The sequence below is a fragment of the Vipera ursinii genome (assembly GCF_947247035.1).
Source record: "Vipera ursinii genome assembly, chromosome: 1".
Taxonomy (NCBI): domain Eukaryota; kingdom Metazoa; phylum Chordata; class Lepidosauria; order Squamata; family Viperidae; genus Vipera; species Vipera ursinii.
In genome coordinates, this window is record NC_139512.1 from 341,387,720 (window position 1) to 341,410,024 (window position 22,305).

At 40.9% G+C, this 22,305-nt stretch overlaps 1 protein-coding gene across 2 annotated transcripts in view; it reads left to right on the forward strand.

Moving 5' to 3' along the window:
* CAMKK1 (calcium/calmodulin dependent protein kinase kinase 1) overlaps positions 1-22,305 on the forward strand; it is a 122,685-nt gene that overhangs the window by 56,018 nt on the left and 44,362 nt on the right. For both annotated transcript variants that reach the window (XM_083372777.1, XM_083372778.1), the window contains exons 3-6: positions 11,729-11,776; positions 16,380-16,433; positions 18,340-18,391; positions 21,117-21,250. In XM_083372777.1, the coding sequence (XP_083228903.1) occupies positions 11,729-11,776; positions 16,380-16,433; positions 18,340-18,391; positions 21,117-21,250 (288 nt within the window). The remainder of the gene's footprint in view (positions 1-11,728; positions 11,777-16,379; positions 16,434-18,339; positions 18,392-21,116; positions 21,251-22,305) is intronic.

A 22,305-nucleotide genomic window follows, 5' to 3' on the forward strand; every position in this document is an offset into this window, starting at 1 on the left:
GCACATGACTGTTGTAAAGATGAGCCAGTTGCCAAGCACTTGAAATGCAGTCATGTGACCATAGGGGTATATGCAGACAGCAGACTAGTCTTAAGGATTACCTGCATGGAGCACAAAGCACACATAGACATTTTGTGTGCAAGACATTCTCTTTGTTTCTGATATTGATGTAATCCAAAGCCATACATAACTGGAGTGGGGGAAAGCAGCGTCTTGAGGTCTATAAATTTCTTTTTAAAAGATTTTCAGAAAGACCTATAGGGGAGAGATGAAATGGAATGCTGAATGGCAAGAAAGAGGACTGGATGGACAGGAATCTCCAATTGCAGTATTATTATATTTTTGCTACAGGCCCTAATTGTAAAGTATCTGTGTACAGCAGGCTACTCTTAATTCTGTCCAGATGTGTTGGACTTCAGCTGACAAGTATCCCAACCAATACTGTGCCATAGGGAGTCTTGAGTAAAGATTGAGCACATCTGCTAAGTACCAGATCAGGGAAGATTAAAAAAAACCACACAAGATAGGCACCATATAAATACCACCCACAGAATAGCCCAAAGCACAGACTCTTTTAGACAGAAGTTCCCTGAGGATGGACTCCAGCAAGTGTCCGAAAACTCAGAAGACAAAACGTCTGGTCCTGGTGACTGACCCAGATTGGATCCTGCAACATTATCCTGGGACACGTACATTTGCCTTCATTTTTGAGGGAAGATTAGCTTAAACATTTGCTTTATCAAAGAGTTGGCCTGTTTGCAATTCCTTTTCTCTCCCGGCCCCCACCTAAATCATAGGAGTGTTTGACAGGCACATTATGTGTGTGTAATGCATTATGTATGTGTTGAAGATTGCCTGCTTTCCTAGACAAATTTCTTCCAGTCTCCCCAGAACCCTTCAGATGCCTAAGAATGCCTTCAAAAGCAACACCTCCTAAGTCATTTGTCATTGTCATTCCCCAGAGGCAGTATATCCATACTGCCACGGTTAAACTCATTATGCAACCTAATTTATTCATCTTGGCAAAAATGAAGATGAAATCGATCAATGCCATCAGTTGAAGGTGAAGATGGATGACTGCTTCCCACTGCATGATGTAAACAAGGAACAGCAAAAGCGGGTGCCATTTGAAGCCTCTGCATACCCAGCCAGTGACACATTTTTTTGGCAAGAAGAGATGACATATTTTCTGTGGTAATATTGCTAGAGAGCCAATTGCATCAGCTGAAAGCAGCTAGATTTTTATGTGCTCTTTCTGGTGATTTAACTCTCTTTTTCAAAGCTTCCAGAAGAAAATGTTAAACATTAGGATGAGATTTTGGAATCGGAGGACAGCATAATTTTCTTTCTTTTTTTTTAAAGAAATGTTTATTAAAAAAGATTTTACATATGCTTAAAAACCTACAGAAACTTAAAAGAAAAAGTATTGAAAGAAAATTTACAAGAGTTAAAAAAGTGAAAGATTACAAGAGAAAGAAAAAGCAAAGTCTAAAGCAGCTACTTCAAGTCTTCTGTGCAGCAGTTACTTACACAGTAATTGCCATTTCCATCTTCCCAAACTGCATACTATGGTTTCCTTCTTTCCAGAAACCAATCTTTTATAGCAGTCAATCCCCAAATCAACTGTTCATTTTATCCGTTTTCAGCAAAAAATCCAAAAAGGGTTTCCACTATTTTATAAAAGTAATTGTAGTTCTCTCCTTTATCAAACCTGTCAAACAGTGTTCCAATATTTGAGGGGCGATCACAAAGAAGAGAGTGGTCAACTTCTTTTCCAAAGAACCAGAGGGCAGGACAAGAAACAATGAATGGAAACTAATCAAGGAGAGACGCAATGATTTTTAAAAATCATTTAAATCTACATTTACTTTAACTGGTTACCATAAGTAACCACGCTATGCAGACCATGTCCTTCTGATTCTCTCATTTCTTAACAACAGCCATTCCATAATCCAAACAGTAGGCAGCTAAATGCAGTTTAAGATCAAGTAGTCAGAATCTTCCTCTTTCTTTTGCATCTCTAGAGAATCATTGTTGTTGTTAGCTGCGAAGTCGGGTCCGACCCATCGCAACCCTATGGACAACGTTCCTCCAGGCCTTCCGGTCCTCTACCATCTTCTGGAGTCCATTTAAGCTCACACCTTCAGTGACTCCATCCAGCCACCTCATTCTCTGTCGTCCCCTTCTTCTATTGCCCTCGATCTTTCCCAGCATTAGGCTCTTCTCCAGTGAGTCCTTCCTTCTCATTAGGTGGCCAAAGTATTTGAGTTTTAGCTTCAGGATCTGGCCTTCTAAAGAGCAGTCAGGGTTGATCTCCTCTAGAACTGACCAGTTTGATCGCCTTGCAGTCCAAGGGACTCGCAGGAGTCTTCTCCAGCACCATAGTTCAAAGGCCTCAATTCTTTGGCGCTCAGCCTTTTTTATGGTCCAACTTTCACTGCCATACATTGCAACTGGGAAGACCATAGCCTTGACTATACGCACTTTTGTCGACAGGGTGATGTCTCTGCTTTTTAGTGTGCTGTCTAGATTTGCCATGGCTTTCCTCCCCAAGAGCAAGCGTCTTTTGGGGGGGGAGGGGAGGGAGGGAGGGGTAAGGAGGGAGGGGTAGGGGAGGGGTAGGGGGGACTGTTAAAGATAAAATGTATGATAAAACTTTTCAATAAAAAAAAAGAGCAAGCGTCTTTTAATTTCTTGGCTACAGTCCCCATCTGCAGTGATCTTAGAGCCCAGGAAAATAGAATCTGTCATTACCTCCATTTCTTCCCCATCTATTTGCCAGGAATTGAGAGGGCCGGATGCTATGATCGTGGTTTTTTTAATGTTAAGTTTCAACCCGCAACAAGAAGCTCTTTAGTTCTTCTTCACTTTCTGCCATTAGAGTGGTATCATCTGCATATCTTAGGTTGTTGATGTTTCTTCCGGCAATCTTAATTCCAACTTTTTTTTTATTAAAGAGTTTTACAAAAACAAAATTTTACAATATATCCCCAAATCCCTCCCACCCCAAACCCACCCACTTCCCCCCCTACTTCCCAGAGCTAAATACAGGATTATAGTTACAATAATCATATTCTAAATAAAAATTATGCATAATATACAATTAACCAAATTCATAATGCGCTTTAACTCTCTTTTAACATAACTACAAACAACGTACCAATAACAATATCCCACTAAAATCTACTCATAAGCTAAATGGTACTTTTTGGTCCCATACTTGTTTTGAATATAATTTATCCATCTCCTCCAAACTGAAATATATCTTTCCTGTGAATGATCCTTCAGATAAGCAGAAATCTTAGACATTTCTGCAAGATTCGAAACTTTAAACACCCATTCTTCTACAGTGGGTCTTAATTCCAACTTTTGATTCATCTAGCCCTGCCTTTCTCATGATGTGCTCTGCATATAAGTTAAATAGGCAAGGCGACAGTATACAGCCTTGCCGGACTCCTTTCCCAATTTTGAACCAATCAGTGCTTCCGTGTCCAGTTCTCACTGTTGCTTCTTGGCCCACATATAGGTTTCTCAAGAGACAAATAAGATGGTCTGGTACTCCCATCTCTTTAAGGACTTGCCACAGTTTGTAATGATCCACACAATCAAATGCTTTAGCATAGTCAGTGAAGCAGAAGTAGATGTTTTTCTGGAACTCTCTAGTTTTCTCCATGATCCAGCGTATGTTGGCAATTTGATCTCTAGTTCCTCTGCCTCTTCGAAATCCTGCCTGTACTTCTGGTAGTTCTCGATCCACATACTGCTGGAGTCTAGCTTGTAGGATTTTAAGCATAACTTTACTAGCATGAGACTAGAGAATCATATTTAGTGCCAATAAAGGAGAATATTTGTAGCTCAGAGTTAAAATGAGGGGTCCTTGGTGCTCTCTGAGTTTGGTTTTCTTACAGATGGTTCATTAACATCAGCAGTTGATGATGTTACCTAGTTTGGGTAATGAAATGGCTGCAAAGAAAATGACCAAGTTCAGAGAGCACCAAGGACCCCTCAATCTTGTATTTAACGCTTGAGGATAGGATAATTTCTTCAAGTTGCCTTGAGGCCCCCACTTTTTCCTCCAATTGAAAGTGTGATGAATTGCTAGATTTATCTGTCATTGTTCCTCTCTCTAGTCTATATGGCAAGCCAGGTAGGTTCTTGGCTTCTGATCTTGGAGTGAGTCCAGCCAGCCAGCCTCTTATTGGATCCTCCTAATCAGGAATTACTTGTAGTACAAGATCTGTTTTTCTCAGATTCCTTTTGTGGTGAGCTACTGAATGGTGCTGCAGATATGTTGAAACCCTGGGACTGCATTATCCACTCAAGGAGGGGATTAGATTCTCCTGGATAAGGAAGAGAGAAGGAGTTTCAGTATCATCTTGTTTGAGTTGACAGGTCTCTGTAAGCCCTACAGCAGGGCTTTTCAACCTTTCCCCCCATTGTACCACTTTTAGGATATGGCAACATCTGAGTACCACCAGTCGCCTAGCAAGGTGTCAAAAACTTGATGACCAAAAAAAAAAGTAAAAAAAGTGAAGTTCAGGTAGTCCTCAACTTACAACAGTTCGCTTAGTGACTGTTCGAAGTTACAATGGAACTGAAAAAAGTGCCCCCCAAGCCACAGCTGAGCAAGACACCTGCCTGCCCGCCCGGTGGCGCTCTTCCTCCTGTCCGAGGTTTTCATTGTTGTGAGCATTTCTGTTGAGGATTGGCAGCGGGGGTGGGGTGGGGGGAGTTTGGTTTTTATTTCCCCCCCTCTGCTGGGTGGTTGCAGCAGGTTTTGGTCACTTCACATGACCCTAGGACACTGTGACTGTCATAAATATGAATCATTTGCCAAGCAGCTGAATGTAAATCACAAGACCCTGGAGATGCTGCAACATTCCAGCTGATCGGCGCCTCTTCTGGGCTCAGAAGTGCCAGGATCAGCGCCAAGCTCCAGCTGAAGCCTGGCACTGATCCAGGCACTTCCACTGTGCCGTGACAGCCCTGGCACTTTCATTGAGCCCTGACAGCGCCAAGCTCCAGCTGAAGCCATCTCTCGCTCAGGCTTGTGTGGTGCTGCCACCCGTTCAGCTCATTCCCCGCCCCCGCTACCACTTTTCTAGGTTGGTCGCGTACCACCTGCCAGGTGCCAATGTACCACAGGTGGTACCCGTACCACTGGTTGAAAAGCCCTGCCCTACAGTACAGTATGTTCTTCTATACACAGTTGTTTCTTCCTCCTAGTATAGCATCTTACGTTACTGTAGTGTTACTTTTCTCTACTTCTTTTATTTTACTTTTTGGCTTTTCCCACAGTTCTCTCCTGAGTTCTGGCTTGTTTCAAACTGTTGCTGAGATCTAGCCTTGATTTCAGATTCTGTCTGTATGCCATCTGGCTCCAGTCCTGTGTTCTGTCAAGCATCATTCCGTACCCTGCTTTTTGATCCACCAACCCTTGGTTCAGTCTATAGATTAGCTTCTGCATTGCATAGGGCTGCAGCTAAAGCCTCTTTAATTCCTTCTCTCCATTGTGAATGGCTTTGTCAGAGGAATAAGCCTTCTTTCCCTCCTTATAACCATGCTCCATTCACTTTTATTAGCTGGTTGACAAAGAGAGCTTCTGTAAAAAAGATTTCTCAGGTTTATTCACAAGCAAGTATTACCATGTCAACTCAGCAGGAATGGAACACAAGAGTTAGTTTGGTAACTGGGAGCTGTGTTAGCAGCCATAAGCAGAGCCATTTGAGCCTGATTTGGCCATGAGTGTCTGCTTTTCCTTTAGAGCAGAGGTGGGGAGCTATGGCCCTTTTATGACTTGTGGACTTCAACTCCCAAAATTCCTGAGCTAGCCAAGCTGGCACATAAATTCTGGGAGTTGAAATCCACAAGTCATAAAGGCGCCGTATTTCCCCACCTCAGCTTTAGAGACTCAAAAAAATTCATCTGTATTTTTTTTTAAAAAAAAAAAACGTGCCTGAAATTAGGAACCAGTTCTAGGGAACAACAAGCTTCCAGAAACCTCCTATGCTTACAATGCCACCATTCACTGGTGGCCAGAGAGTGGATTGCAGCAGCTGTTTCAATTTGGATGTTAGAGGGTCAATAGAAATACAAGCTGGACTTCTAAAGATGCTGATTTTGGCCTTTTTTTTTTAGACATTATCTTGGTTTCTTCTGGGTTCCACTCCACCATTTGACTGTTCTCTCCCAGAACCTTACAGCTCAATTTTAGTTCCCCGTGGCATGTATCCATACTGTACATATGACTTGCACCTTACAGGGCACGTGCAATACAAAGAAATAATCCTTTATTTTACCTTGTGGGTAACATTTTGTATGGATACCTTGGTCATAGTAAATATTATCCATGGCCTTGCTCTCACAGAAGAGCATTCTGAAATTGAATGAATTGGGACTTTTGATTAATTGTCTCACTGCACTTTAATTCTTCGTGTTGCAACAGCATCAACCTAATACCAGTATGTTGCATAAAAGGGCAGTTGGGTCTACTGTGCTCACTGCCACCCATTGCTGCAACTGCTGAATAATACCTCAAACAATAGAACTTTAGCTCCAAAGTCCAAACTGGCAAATGTTATAATAAGAAAGACATAATAAGGACAGGTGCTGACCAATGAGAACATTCAATCTAGAGCTGGTTTATTGCTACCTTAAGCCATAACTCTCTTCCTTCTGTTTATGTGTATCAGTCCTTGAACATTATAAAGTCAGGGTTTGGTTGATAGCAATTTTCAATGTTATCTTCTTGCCACACTTTGTGCAAATGTTCTGGTTCATGAGAACATAAAGTTCATGTTAGAAAGTCCTGCGGTTGGTCATAAAGTATGACTTTAAGAGGTGGCTGTGAGGTTGGAAATCTGTTTTGCTCTGCCATGGTAACCGAGGTATTGCCAGACTGCTATATTCTCTTCTTCAGTCATCGTTATCTGATTAGGCAATATTGTTTACATGATGATGAACCTGCCAACTTATTTAGATTTTTTTTCAGGCATTTCTCTATAGATTCCCATTTATTTGGAGATAAAATAATTTATATATGAGAAGTGACACTATATGTCTATTGAAAGTGAGGCTGTTTTCTTTTTTAAGCCCACTTTTTTGGTAAACTAGAAGAAGTTCTGGCTGCTTTTAGGATATTTTATCCTGTGGTTTTATTGTGATTTTTTTTTGTGTGGGCTCTTCTACAGCATCCTCCTCCAGCTGGATAGGTTCGTCAGTCAGGAGCTGCAGTCTTCTAGAGGCCCCAGTTGTAGGGAAATTTTGTTCAAAACGTGGGAGACCCTCCTCCCTTTCACATAGAAGGGAATGGTTTTCTAAAAAGTAGGTTTTCTGCTGCTGAGACACTTCCTTCTATAACAGTGTGGCTTGGGACATACAGCATATGCTTTTCTCTCTTCACATTATTTTGCCTGTTTATTTGGGCAGATAAAAATTAGGGCTCTGTAGCACTGATTCAAAGGGGGGGGGAAATCTTCATGGTATATAAACAAGTTCCCATAACACCAAGCAACTACAACCGGAGGGAAAGACTGCTGCTTTGAAGAGCTACAGGCAAGTGTTTTATGAACTCCCCAAATGGCAAAAACCAATTTTGGTTTTGAATCTATAGTGCTAACTGCTGTCATGCATAATATAAGAGATAGCTGTTTGGGGACTTTGCTAGAGAGAGATGCATATAATATAAATATAATGATCTTTGCACAACAGTTTTATTCAAAGTCATCGGTTTTGGGGATTCACAACATACCCTGATATTCGGGGTCAATGTTGACTCTTGGAGACTGCTGGAGTAGTTCCTACAGATCTTTGGAAATTGTTTGCCATTGCCTCCTTTCTAGAACTGAGAGACAGTGACTGGCCCATGGTCATGCAGCTGGCTTTGTACCTAAGACAACTAGAACTCACCGTCTTCCTGTTTGTAGCCTAGTGCCTGAACGCCTACTCCAAACTGGCTTTCACCTTGAAATAATTAGGAATATCTAAATTGTAAACAATCCATTTTAGCCAGAATCAAGTACTGGAAGGCTCACTGACCAAGAGTTCCATATTTAATTTAAATTTGTCAAAAGGTCATCCAGTAGGGCTATTCCAAAAACCAACTTATAACTCTAACCTGTGGGCTTAGAGTTATGCAGTGTTCTAACTTCCATTAACATCCTAATTGCTCAGGTGTGATGGAATTTATTTTAGCATCTGGAAGATCATAGGTCTGTTACTATACTATACTACAATAAATGGAGTTTCAGAGTTTAGATCATCCGTAATTTGTTTTAATGACCTACAACAGGGGTAGACAACCTTGGCTCTTTTCTGACTTGTGGACTTCAGCTTCCATGACTGGCTAAGGAATTCTGGGAGTTGAAGTCCAGGAGTCATAAAAGGTTGCCTACCCCTGACCTACAGGCATTTTCATCAAACAAAAGAGAAATTTTGTTTAATTAGCTGATGAGACTTTCTACCTGGACGGCAAATGAGAATGAGGCATTTCCTGCAAAGGATATAAGGCAAGGAAGAAGGCCTCTTCTACAATAATGTACATTGCTCCAGATGGGAGTAATTTGAATTAAACTGAATTTGAATTAAAAGGAAGTGTTCATTTGAACCTTCTTTTCCAAAGAGCATATGGCTGTTTATTTGGAAATGAGAGCTATTTTATTTAAGGGGATATACTTCATGACTAGTATGGGTAGTCCTCAATTTATGACTGCAATGGAGCCTGCCCATTACAGTCACAAGTCATGATGGTCATAAAGCAGGTCATCACATGACAGACCCATTTATGTCATCTTTTTTGGGACAGTTATTAAGCAAACACAGCAGTTGCTAATACCATGAGCTATGAGCCCTATTTGCTGAAAACCAGAAGTAAATTGTGGATACATGATTGTGGGATAGTCCAAATGGCTAAATGTGGGCTGATTGCCAAGCACCCAAAATGCACTCCCAGGACCATGGGAGGAGGTGTCCACACACCATAACTTCAGAAGCAGGTTGTAAATACTTTTTGGGTGCTCCCTCGTAACTTCAAATGGACACTAAGCGAACCGTTGTAAGTCAAGGACCACCCTGTATGTTGGTGGTTGCAGTGTTAATTGAGGCTATGATCAGACTGCTCAGTACAGTCATAATGAGCTACCAACATTTTCTTTACTTCTGTATCGTCCATTATGAGTCATAACCCCAAATGTATTATTTGACACCTGACGCACTTAGCAATATTGGCATTTGCCTAAGGAAGCAGAAAATTTTGGAAATGCTGTTTATGGAGTACTGTCTTATTTAATATTCTTGCCCCACTGCAGACTGCAGATACCTCTGTAAAATAGGACACAGGTGCTCAGTTCCATGCGGAGAGAACTTCAGCGACACTCCTAGAAAGGAACAAAATGTAGCCGAAGACCTCTCCCAGAACTCATTTTCTCATCAGTAGAAATAGGAAAATGTTAAAACCCTGTTTCTCAACCTCAAAATTTTAAGGTATGTGGACTTCAATTCCCAGAATTCATAGCTGATTGGGGAACTCTGAGAGCTGAAATCCACAAATCTTTAGGTTGCTGAGGTTGAGAAACACTGCATTAAAAGGTTTCCTCTCAGTGTGTATGAGTAGCTATTTATAGGGAAGGGAGGAGAGCAGGAAGGGTGATAATTATTTCCTGAGAATTCTGTTTCCGTATTTCAAAGGAACCCATTGTTCCTTCTTGTGTCATTCATGTTTCACAGAATTATAATCATCTCCTATTTCATGTTCACTGTAGGAGATTTAGTGCTACAGCATAGAATCAAAGGATAAATAAAACTGTGGCATTGAAGGACCTTTGGAGATCACCTGCTCTAGCTTTTTTGATCCTATAGCTGCATGGATTTAAAATTCTGAGCAATGGTCACATTGGGGGGAAATGACCTGGTCCAGCCTTTGGCTGCAGGTGGAACCAGAAATGTATAATACAACTCCAGTATCCCCAAAATTGGGTGATTCCAATGAGGAAGAGAGCCTCACAGCCTCCTATCTGAGTTCTATTCTTGTTTTCCCAATGTATATGTGGAATAGCCCCCTTGTAACTTAAGAAACTGAGATCTTGCCTTAATCAAGTTCAGCTATCTTTTACTGTTTTTCTATGAAATTTGAGCTTTTTGTCTATTGTAAAGAGGGCTAAGGGATGCGGTGGCTCAGTGGGTTAGGACGCTGAGCTTGTCGATCAGAAGGTCGGCAGTTTGGCGGGTGGAATCCCGAGTGCCGCCTAACAGAGTGAGCGCCTGTTACTCGTCCCAGCTTCTGCCAACAGCAGTTCGAAAGCACGTAAAAATGCAAGTAGAAAAATAGGGACCACTGTGGTGGGAAGGTAACAGCGTTCCGTGCGCCTTTGGCGTGTAGTCATGCTGGCCACATGACCACAGAGACGTCCTCGGACAAGCGCTGGCTCTTCGGCTTTGAAATGGGGATGAGCACCGGCCCCTAGAGTCGGAAACGACTAGCACGCATGTGCGGGGGAACCTTTACCTTTTAAAGAGGGCTAAAATGTGTTCTCTGTCCCTTCCCTTGCTACCATTGTCAGTTGTTGCTTCAGATCCCCTTTCCCTCAAATAATAGTTTGATTGGTAGCATTGTTAAAATTAATTCCAAAACTGGGTTATTAATGTTACTTTTTGGTTCCTTCCATTGCTTATTCCCTTCCATATGCAAGCTATTTCAGAGGTAGGTGTGTCATCTCCTGTGCATTGGTAAAAATACTGCAGAGAAAGAAACTTGACTCAGAGGAAGGGACTTTGGAGACTTTATCGACATACCCATGTCATCTTCTCAGCAGTAGCAATACAGAAGTGGTCAGACTGTCAGTTGGACAATTAGGAAAGAAAGTCTCTCGAACTCATGGCTAGCGAAAATACACTTTACTAAAAGCCAAGTAGTTACAGTGGAGCAAAACTAGATCTGGAATTTTACCTGCAAAGCATCTGCTTAACTTTTCCCCTGACTTCCCATCCCACCCCCCTATGGTTATCAATTGATGTCTAATGGTATTCAAATAAACTGTTTTGGTAGCAATCCCTGGCTGCATGAGATGGATGGTATTGCATTCCATCAAGTGACCTTGGAGCTCATGGGTGACCCCCATGGGACAGCATGAAGAGTAGTTTCGGTTCCCCATCTTCTACCTCCTACCTTATGCCCAGTCCTTTCCCGCTTGGTGCAATATGGCAGATTGGCATCTAGTGTAGCATTGGAGGCGTACCAGCATGGCAGACCTGACACAGACATTGTCACTTTCTGGAATGGTGTTTTCAACTTCCCAGTCTAGTCAATGGCCTTGAGATTTCTTGGATAACCTTCTCTCCAGTAATAATAGTCGGTCTGACCTTACTTAGATTCTGAACTTATTCAAAGTTACCCAGTTTTCTAAAGCCAAAAAAAAAGGTTGAAATAAAGTACAAAATAATGGAGGATTTTTGATACTTTACTCTCCATTGGGAGCATGCTTGGGCAACTTCCTTCATGCAAAGCTGTCTCTTCTGTCTGTTGCTGTAATTATTTTTTAATAGAAGCGGGTTGGAAGCATTGCTGCTTAAAAATATTTATATCTTATCTTCCCTAGTGAGTGAGGTCCCAAAATATATTTGTGACTTTTCATTATTTTGAGGAGCTTAGAGAGAAGTGAAGCTACATCTCAGACTTTCTATTTTTTTTGTACCCCCTCCCATAGTAACTTGGTTTATCTTTTTTAATCCACAGGATTGTGTGCAGCTGAATCAATACAAACTGAAAAGTGAAATAGGAAAGGTAAGGTTTATAGCACCTTATTCTCTTATTCCCCAGGGTTGGATAGAATGTAGATTGAAGTTAACTGGGAGGTCACTTGGATATTTTGCAGTAAAGTTTCTGTCTCCTTCTGAGTTTCTAAAAGCATTTAAGGAATTTAGACTAAACTAATTTAAAAAATATTTCTAAAACCAGAAATAATTACCGTAAACACTCTCAGTTTTGTTGCAAAAAAGGATCATTATGAAGGGGGTGGGACAAAATTCAGAAGAATTCTTTGTAGGAAAGATAATTCTTTAATAATTCTTCAAACGCCCTTCGCCTAGTGCGCTCCCACAGGGAGGGTCTGCTCAGGGTCCCGCCGGTAAGAGATTGCCGGCGGGTGACACCCAGGGATAGGGCCTTCTCAGTGGGGGCGCCTGCCCTCTGGAACCAGCTGCCGGTGGAGCTGAGGACTGCTCCCGACCTCCGATCATTCCGCCGGGGCCTGAAGACCTGGCTCTTTGAGCTCTCGGGCCCAGGCTGAGGAGACATTCATTTTAATTGGGGTTTTTAATAGTACAGGGTTGATTTAATATTTTTTAAATTGGGTTTTAACTTTTGTATGGTTGATTTTTAACTCCCTGTAAACCGCCCTGAGTCCTCAGGGAAAGGGCGGTATATAAATGCAATAAAATAAATAAAATAAAATAAATAATTGAAGATTGTTGTCAACTTTAGAATGAGCATGGTTGCAGCCATCTTTTTCATTCATAAGAAGAAGGAGGAGGAGGAGGAGGAGGAGGAGGAGGAGGTAGGGGGTCATCTAGTCCAACCCCCTGCTCAGGCAGGAAACCCTATACCATTTCAGACAAATGGCTGTCCAGTATCTTCTTAAAAACTTCCAGTGTTGGAGCATTCACCGTTTCTGGAGGCAGGTTGTTCCACTGGTTAATTGTTCTAACTGTTGGGAAGTTTCTCCTTAGTTCTAGGTTGCTTCTCTCCTTGACTAGTTTCCATCCATTGCTTCTTGTCCTGCCTTCAGGCGCTTTGGAGAATAGCTTGACTCCCTCTTCTTTGTGGCAGCCCCTACCCCTACTGCTATCATGTTACCCCTAGTCCTTCTTTTCATTAAACTAGATATACCCAATTCCAGCAACCATTCCTTATATGTTTGAGCCTCCAGTCCCCTCAGTTGCCACATAGCACGGAGCGAGGGGGTTTGCCAGGTATTGCGCTAGACAAAACAGACTTTCTCTCTCAGACTTTCTCTCAGGGGAACCAAGGTCATCAGCTTCTCCCAAGACTACAGGCTGGGCATTTCATGAAAAGGCCACCAACAAGCTGAGTGGGGAAACGTAGTTGCTTGCATAGTTTTGGGGGCAGGATTTCTTAACTTTGTATTGGGGAATTTTTATGCATCTCTTCAGACTTGGTTTCACTTTTGAAGTACCAATAATCTGTATCTATAAACATGTTTTTTGAAGAATTTGCAAGCCTCAGAGTTCTGCTTTATTTGTCTCTGTCAATCAGAACCTTGACAATTGGCTTGGTAACATGTTAGCTTTCTATTTTTATTTTTATTTTTCAGTTAAAAGAATCTAGCTTAAGCTTAGGTGTGACTGGAGCTTGCAGGATATCTGTGGACATATTGGTTTCATAGGCACTACACTTGGGACTCAGGGAAGAAGGACGTGGGGGATGAGTTCTTGAGTGCAAGTATGAGCACTCTGTATAAGTACTGTATTAGTGCCAATAATATTAAAAATACATTGTTGATTGTATTCTTAATCAATTTCAGAACTATTTGTCTGCAACTTTAGATTTAAATAATTTTAAAGTGAAGTTTCCAGGTTGAGTTTGATTTTGCGCGTGTGTGAATTTACAGACACATCCAAAAAGCTTAGCTGCAAAACATCATTGGTTTATCTGTTGCCTTTTCAATTTTTAAAAAATAGTTTCAATTTATAGCCCTGGTAATCCCTGGAAATCTTCCACTCAAGGCCAGGCAACCTTGCTTAGCTTCAGGGCTAATTCTTCACCGGGGGACAAGCATTTTTATAAACATTTCCACCCTCAGAATTGGAAATAATAATTTTAGAAAGAAAATACTGGTATTTATCACCCACATTTTTCATGAGGAAAGCTCAGGTAAGGAAATAATAATTATTGGTTTGCATTATCATTATAATTATACCTGGAATTGTAATTATTACTGTTACACTTTCCTTTTCATCTAGGAGGATTTTCCCTGGCTGTCTGCCTGGAGTCCTCAGACATGATATAAAGACTTTTAATCACCTTTAATGCAGCCAGTTGTTGGAACTTCAAAAGGCCAACCTTTTTCAACCATGCCAATGGGCCTGGTTATTTTCATTCAGATGCAGTGTAGTTTAACTACCGTATTTCCTCAATTCAGAAGTGTCCCAGAGCTGGAAGGCATTTTAGAGTGAATAGGTGAATAGTTTCCCTACCTGGAGGTTGGTAATAAAAGCAGAATTACAGATGGTAGCATAAATGAAGACATTTTCTTTGGGGGGGGGGAGAGAGATAAATCTCTTTTACCAGAGGAGAATGATTTCTGTTTGCTCAGAAGCCTTTTTGTAGGCTTTAAGAGCTGCACCCCAAAGGTGGAATAATCAGAATCCAGGATAGACTTCACTGAAGGAGGGGGAAGTTTTTTAAAGAGGTAGAAAAGGTGCCTTAATCCTTTATGCCACCACCCTGCTTGTTTTTCATTATGTTGTTCTAAGCATTTCAAAATGTCCAGTACATTTCTAATATTGTCCCTCAACTGTCTAGAGAACACAATTCTCTTGCATAAAGATACCATGTCAATGTTCAGAAGTTATACAAGACGTTTCTTGCATAAAGGCCCCATGTCAATGTTCAGAAGGTGTAGAAAAAGTTTCTTGCACAAAGACCCCATGTCAAATGCTCAATAGCTGTAGAATTGGATTGCTGCAAAAAATGTAGAATGCCGGAGCAGCTCAGGATAATTATTTCTAATCTGGAGCTGATTGGACTGCTCAACCCTTTTTTATAGCTAATCATCATCATCATCCCAAAACTACTGGAGCACCACTTGAACACCATTGGCATTGACAAATTCACCATTAGTCAATTGCAAAAGGCGGCCTTACTAGGAACTCCTTCCATCCTGCAATGATATCTATAATACCATCAAACATCCACATCTGCCTATCCCAGGTCCTTGGGCACTAATGGTTGACATGGGTTGCCGCCAGCATCCTAGGTGGTATTATTATTATTATTATTATTATTATTATTATTATTATTATTATTATTATTATTATTAATTGCACAGCCAGCCAGATGTCAACCCATGTCAACCATTAGTGCCAGTCAATTTGAGTGTTCAGTTGACTGAGTTTCATGTTTTATGAATAAAAGTTTTATAATAATAATGATGATGATGATGATGATGATGATGATGTTGGAAGGGACCTTGGAGGTCATGTAGTCCAACCCCCTGCTCAGGCAGGAAACCCTATACCATTTCAGACAAATGGCTGTCCAGTCTCTTAAAATCTTCCAGTGCTGGAACAGTCATAGCTTCTGGAGGCAGGTTGTTCCACTGAATAATTGTTCTAACTGTCAGGATATTTCTCCTTAGTTCTAGGTTGCTTCTCTCCTTGACTAGTTTCCATCCGTTGCTTCTTGTCCTGCCTTCAGGTGCTTTGGAGAATAGCTTGACTCTTTCTTCTTTGTCGCAGCCCCTGAGATATTGGAAGGCTGCTATCATGTCACCCCTCGTCTTTTTTTAAACTTCTTTTTCTGATACCAAATACATAGGTCACATGTAGGTTTAAAAAGGTGGGGAAAGAAAGACAAAACACACTCTCCCCTAACTGGAGAATAATAATAGGTCTGGCCATCTTGCATCATTACCCTTCCGTACAGAGGATAATAAAGAGCAGGCATCAGGAATGGAAGGGTACAACCATCACAGAGAGAAATTATCTTCTTTAATAGCACTACATTTTAGAGCAAAGCTGCCAACAACCTCTAAGCAGTAAGCAGTTTTTGGCAGCCTAAAAAGTTGGCAGAGATCAAAAACAGATCCCCGGCCTTGTTCTGCTGGATGACAGCATCCAAACACTGCTCTATTTCAGGCAGTTCCTTACCCAGGCAGAAAGCCATGTCGATCTGAAGTGGACCAGTGGACCAGATTATTTTTACAGTGATTAGAAGCTGCAGAAAATTTGTGGGGGGGGGGAGGAAGTTGATTGGGGGTGCAGAGATGCAAAACGCATTGCAGACTTTTGAAAGAGAAATGATTGTGGTTTTTCTTATCTTTCTTTTTTAAAAAACAAACTGCAAAGTCTGTTTTTACAAGTTTTATAGTAGGAAAAAAGTGTACCCCCTATTTCAGATCACCACCAGAGAAGGCTTGGGAGGGGGCTGCAAAATATTCAAAATCTGCTTGCCCACTCTGCTCCATAATCTATCTGCAAAGCAAGGACTGGGGGAATGAAAAAATGCCAAATGGAAGGGAGAAGCAGTGGGGAGTGGGTTTTAGAAGGACAATCTCCATCTTGAAACAGTTTTGGACCGAATCTTTCCCTGGAGCAGGTCAACGAAACAAGAAACACAGTGATTTTGATTGTGTGTTTATTTCTAGGGTTCTTACGGAGTTGTGAAGCTGGCATACAATGAAAATGATGATCAATATTATGTAAGTTGCAAGTACCTCTCCTGATCCATTGCTACACGAATGAGACTGAAATGGGACAATAATGGGACATTTTCTTTGATACCTTTGAATTCCTACACAGTTAGAGGTAACAGCTTGGAAGGTTGCCTGTGTTATTGTTTTAATTGCTTAAAATGTTCCCCATTTCCATTATGAGCTGGAAGAACTATAATCTCCCACACAAAATGGCTTTCCAGATTTGTTGAGCCACTGAACAATATTTAAAAAGAAAAAGAATAATTACTCAATAGAAAGAAAATTATGTTCTTTCTTATTTTTCTCTTTTTTCTTTCTTACTTATTTTCCATCTTTGGTTTGGTTTGGTTTATTTGTGCCTTAGAATCGGGGTTTTTTTTCCCCCCCACTGCTGAAGACTGCCTGGAAAAGTTCCTTTTTGGCGAGGGATTTGCCATTGCTCCTTCCCAGGACTCTGAGAGAGTGACTGGTTCAAGGTTACCCAGTTCGCTTTCTGTTAAAGATGGAACTAGATCCCAGTTTCCTGGTTTCTAACCTGATGTCTTAACCACCAGACGATACACCAAACTGGTATATTTTTATTATATTGAATAGACATACCCTACATACACAGTTGCATATACTGTAGGAAAGGAAAGGAAAAGAAAAAAAAAGAAAAGAAAAGAAAAAAGAAAAGAAAAGAATATAATTGAATTTTATGGTTGGATACAGTATTACATAATTAGTTAATAGCTGGTGAGTTCTTCCATGCTTTTACGATTGTCAAGGCACTTTTCAAGTTGACACAAATTCCACGTTCTCTTTATTGCCATTTTGCAGTAATCCTATAATTATCTCATACGTACCATTTGTAAGAGCTTCTCACCCCTGATTTTGACAAATAGGAATAGTTATTTCCCCCTGGTTTTTCCACACCAGTTATTGCACATTTTACAATTACTGATATACAAGCAAAATCTTTTTGGATTTGTACCAAGTGCCCTCTCAAGTAGCCGAGAAGTAGTTACATTCTTCTAAAAGGCTGTTTCTCAACTATGGCAACTTTAGGATGTATAGATTTAAAATCCCAGAAATCCCCAGCCAGCATGCTGGGGAAGATGGGAAATTCACACATCTTATGTTTGTCAGGGTTGAAGAACACTATTCTAAAATATCATTAGTGTAAAAGCTTAAGGGTGGGGGATGAAGAGGAAGTAATCTTTCTTCCATGCATGATGGTGATTCTTGATAGGAGTGCATGAGCAACTGTTGACCATTTTTTCTTGCTTAAAAAAGAAAAGTCCTGAGGAGGGACTTTCATCCCAGAATACAAACCTCAAAGACTTCTTGCTACCTGCTTCCTTAAGCACCTCAATTCCAATTATAAAAATGAAATGATAGCATGCCTTTAGATATCCTGGCAGGGAGCAGGGATTCCTATGGATGCTGGATGACCAACTTCGATCACCAACTTTTACATTTGGTGTTCTTGTCAGGAACATCAAACAAATTTCTCCTCCTACAGCAGGGGTGTCAAACTCAATTTCATTGAGGGCCGCATCAGCATTGTAGTTGCCTTCAGGGGGCCGGGTGGGTATGACCTGGGTGGGCGTGGCCTACTGGGTGGGCATGGCTAGAGTGCATATGGCCTACTGGGTGGGCGTAGCCAGCTCTACATCGTTCGCATCAAGGGTGCCTATGGGGGCCTGTGCAGGAGTGGGACAGATCTGAGGGTCTCTGGCAGAAGGAGGGTCTCTGGGCCAGGGCCAAGGCAGTGGGGGCCGTTCCCTCACTGTTTCCAGGATGGCTTCGCGGGCCGCATGAAACCACTTCGTGGGCCAGATCTGGCCCCCGGGCCTTGTGTTTGACACGTCTGTCCTACAAGAACTCCTATAGCTTTTAAAATGTTATTATCTTTCTCTTCTGCCTGCAGGCCATGAAGGTCCTCTCAAAGAAGAAGCTGTTAAAACAGTATGGATTTCCACGTAGGTATCTGTGCCTTGTTAAGCATAAAGATACAGCAAACTCTTCCATTTAAATCAGATTTTTTAAAATCCCAGTGTTGTGCATTCTGAGTGGTTCACTAAATTTGGTTATATATATGTATATACCGTATGTATGTATATTGTCTTTGAGTTAGCACAATCCTTGGCAACTGGCTAGACCACAGGTCTGCAACCCGCGGCTCCGGAGCCACATGCGGCTCCCAGTCCTCTGCCATGTGCAGTCCAAAAAAAAAGTGGGACTAAAAAAGTTCAACCAATCAATTCAAATATGCAGGGTAGGTGCATATCTCACCTTGGCTCCACTCTTCAGTCAAACCCTGTTCTGCACATGTACGCATGTATGCGCATGCGCACACATTTTTTGCAGCTCCCAGTTTTTCCTTTTGTGAGGGAACCGGTTCTGAGTGGCTCTTTCACTGTTTCAGGTTGCTGACACCTGGGGTAGACTAAAGAATTCAGAAGTGGTTTGCGCTTGCCTTTTTCCTAGGGCTGAGAGAAGTTGACTGGCCCAAAGTCACCCAGTTGGCTTTGTGGCTAAGACAGAGCTAGAACTCACAGCCTCCTGGTTTGTAGCCTGGTGCCTTAACCACTACACCAAACTGTCTCCCGATAAGGAAATAAAATGGATGGATGGATGGATGGACCCAAAAAGTCCTTACCTTATAAATTCTTTGCATTCATTTCTTCTTGAAATGAAACTTTGTCCTGATATATGCCAAGAATTTATGACATATAAACTTTTCAGGTGGTTTTCCTTTTCAACCCACACTTAGTAAATGATAGTGCCATGTGGGAGTGAATGAGAGAGACAAAGGGAATTATAGCATTATATCTATGTGCTCATATATAAAAAATGAAAAAGTGCATATCCTCATCTGCATTCATTATGTCAGGTATATGAATCTGAGTCCTCAAAGCTTGGTGTGTCCCCCAAATCCTTGGGTCTGCCCCCCGTCTCCAAAAGCTGCTACCAAATTCTTATTTGGAGGAGAACAGAGAATCCTAATTCATTCAGTATATAACTGAATCATATCACCTACATTTCTTTGGAAACATACTAATTATTTCTTTTTCTCTTTTCTGGCATGCAACCACTGCACACCACTCATTAAATGTTGTGCAATCCTGATATTTTCCAGCTTAACTTGACAAGCTGTGTGGCACTTAAGGCTGAAAAAATTGCCTGCCTGGGCAATTTGGGATTGGATTAATTAAGTTTAATTTTAAAGCACAACTCAGTAGTTAATAGGCACTGCAATTTTCCATTTCACATTTATTTGTTAGATTTGTACCCTGTACTTTCACTGAACAGTGGAACTCCAGCTAGATAATATGAAAAAATGAATTAAAAAAAGAAAAACAATAAAAATGCATTTACAAAAAATAGACTTCTTAAAAAGCACATTGGTAAAACAGATCACATCCAATAAAAATGTATTACAGTAAGCTTCAAGCTCCTATTTCCGTTCTTCTTTTGCATGTCATAGGAGATGACATCTGCTTTTAAATTAACCAAAGCTCACTTGGTATCAAAATTGTTATTTTTGAAAGGATGGTCTGATAATGCTGGATTACTTTATATTTTCTTCCTGGAAATGTAATTTATTGAAACACTGAGGAGAGATGGCTGTTTTCTAGTGGACTATAAATGCATCACTTTACTCATCTTTTTCCATGACTACAATGGGCCACATGGTCAGAGTTGATTTGCATGGATATCTACTATGCAGCATTTCATTTTTTTACAAGCCAAGAAGCTTTAGCCAATCCAGCTGTATGACAGTGGCATTGTGTATTTTTTTTAAAAAAAATCTGCTTTATGTTCATTGTTACTGAGAAGACCAAAAAAAACTTGTCAGTGCACAATATTTGACAGCATGTGGAGATGTTTGTGTAGAAGGTTGTGTTTTCAGAAGTACCCTCAAAATAGGGATGGACAATATATGACCCTCCAAAGGTTGTTGTCTACAAGGTTTTCCTAGATGACCATGTTGATGTAAATTGGGAATTCAACAGCATTTGGAGAGTCACAATATCATTTACATTCTTTATTTCACATCACATGTGTAACCTGGTTTTGCATTAACTTGCTTTTTGGGTGCACACAATTATTTGAATCATAAATTTATAAAATGAGTTGGGCTTGCACAGCATGCTAAGGAAATTAAATAAGTGAAAAGTAAGACTAACCAGGCCTAGTATCTTGTAAGATGTAGAGCCACAAAAGTCTTAAGTGTGTTACGCAAACACAGCTCATAATTCAATTGTACTTGATGTAGCCTGTTGAAATTAAAGGGCCTTCAGCAACTCATGACTGTTCTTTCTTGATTTCAAGAGGCTTACTCAAAGAGTGATTAAACCAGAAATTAGTCCACTGGATTTACTGTTTTTTTTAAAAAAGTAGAAAGGGTTGAATGTGGAACTGCTATTTTTGGCTTTGTTTCCTAGATAATTGCTATCAGAGTGATGTGAACAGATTTGACTTCTTTTCTCAGAGAAAGAGCATTTGTATGAATGGTTAAGTAGCTCCGCACTGTATCAAATTTTGTAATCTAGATCATCAGAGAAGTAACTGCATCTGAATTAAGTTGGATATTTTTCTTGGTTCTCATAGATATGCCTGAAAGCTAGGGAAAAAGTCAACCTTAAAGCAACATGAAAACTAATTCTCACTACAACATGTCTTTTGATTTCATTGCCAAAGGCCGCCCTCCACCTCGGGGATCGAAACCCAATGCAAGTGGACAGATGAAGCCAATGGCCCCTCTAGATCGGATATATCAGGAAATAGCAATCTTGAAGAAGTTGGACCATATCAACATTGTCAAGCTGATTGAGGTTTGTTTGCTTGTGTTCTGTGCATGAGGTAGGTTGGGATTTTCCAAAACTCCCTTTAATTGAATTTCTTCCTGGATTTTAAAACTCTGGATTTTTTAAATTTTGTTTCAAATTGAGCATGGAAGGTCAAGACGTCTTCATTTTTTTGCTGTAGGTTTTTCTTTTGAATTTTGTATGGAAGATTATGAGTGAACAGTTTGCCCAGATTTCAGCATCTTCTGACTTTCTCATAGTTCCCGTTTAGTCATTACAAAACTTGAGTAAAGTCTGGGAAAATAAACAAGAATCTTCACCAAAGCTGAGTGCTGCTACCGTTAGCAGTGGTTGTTTGAAAAAGCAACCTTTTTAAAGGAGTTTTCTCTTTTTTGCTTTTTAAAATAGTCACCACTTACAGATTTCTGGCTTGTGTTCTAGAGACAAAAGTGGACAAGGTTGCTTCTGGGATTTCAGTGTTACTGTATGCCTTTTTTGGCTGTTATACTATTTTAGTCCCTGGTAATGTTTTATGTAGGGATGCTGAATTGTCGATCAGAAGATCGGCAGTTTGGTGGGTCGAATCCCGAGTGCCGCATAGCAGAGTGAGCGCCTGTTACTCGTCCCAACTTCTGCCAACCTAGCAGTTTGAAAGCACGTAAAAATGCAAGTAGAAAAATAGGGACCACTGTGGTGGGAAGGTAACAGCGTTCCGTGTGCCTTTGGCGTCTAGTCATGCCGGCCACATGACCACGGAGACGTCCTCGGACAAACGCTGGCTCTTCGGCTTTGAAACGGACATGAGCACCGGCCCCTAGAGTTGGAAACAACTAGCACACATGTGCGGGGGAACCTTTACCTTTTAATGTTTTATGTGTAGTTTTTGCTTACCTGCTGTTTCATTCAGCAACCATTTGAAGTTACAATGGTGCTGACAAAATAATTTTGTGCTGAATGCCTGCATTTACAACTTTTGCAATATCCCTCAGACACATGATTGCTATTTTAGTCAGTAGATGCAGTTCTGTGCCTGACCTGTAATTTTTCTTTCTCTCTCCCCAGCCCCATGCAGAGTGGAGAGA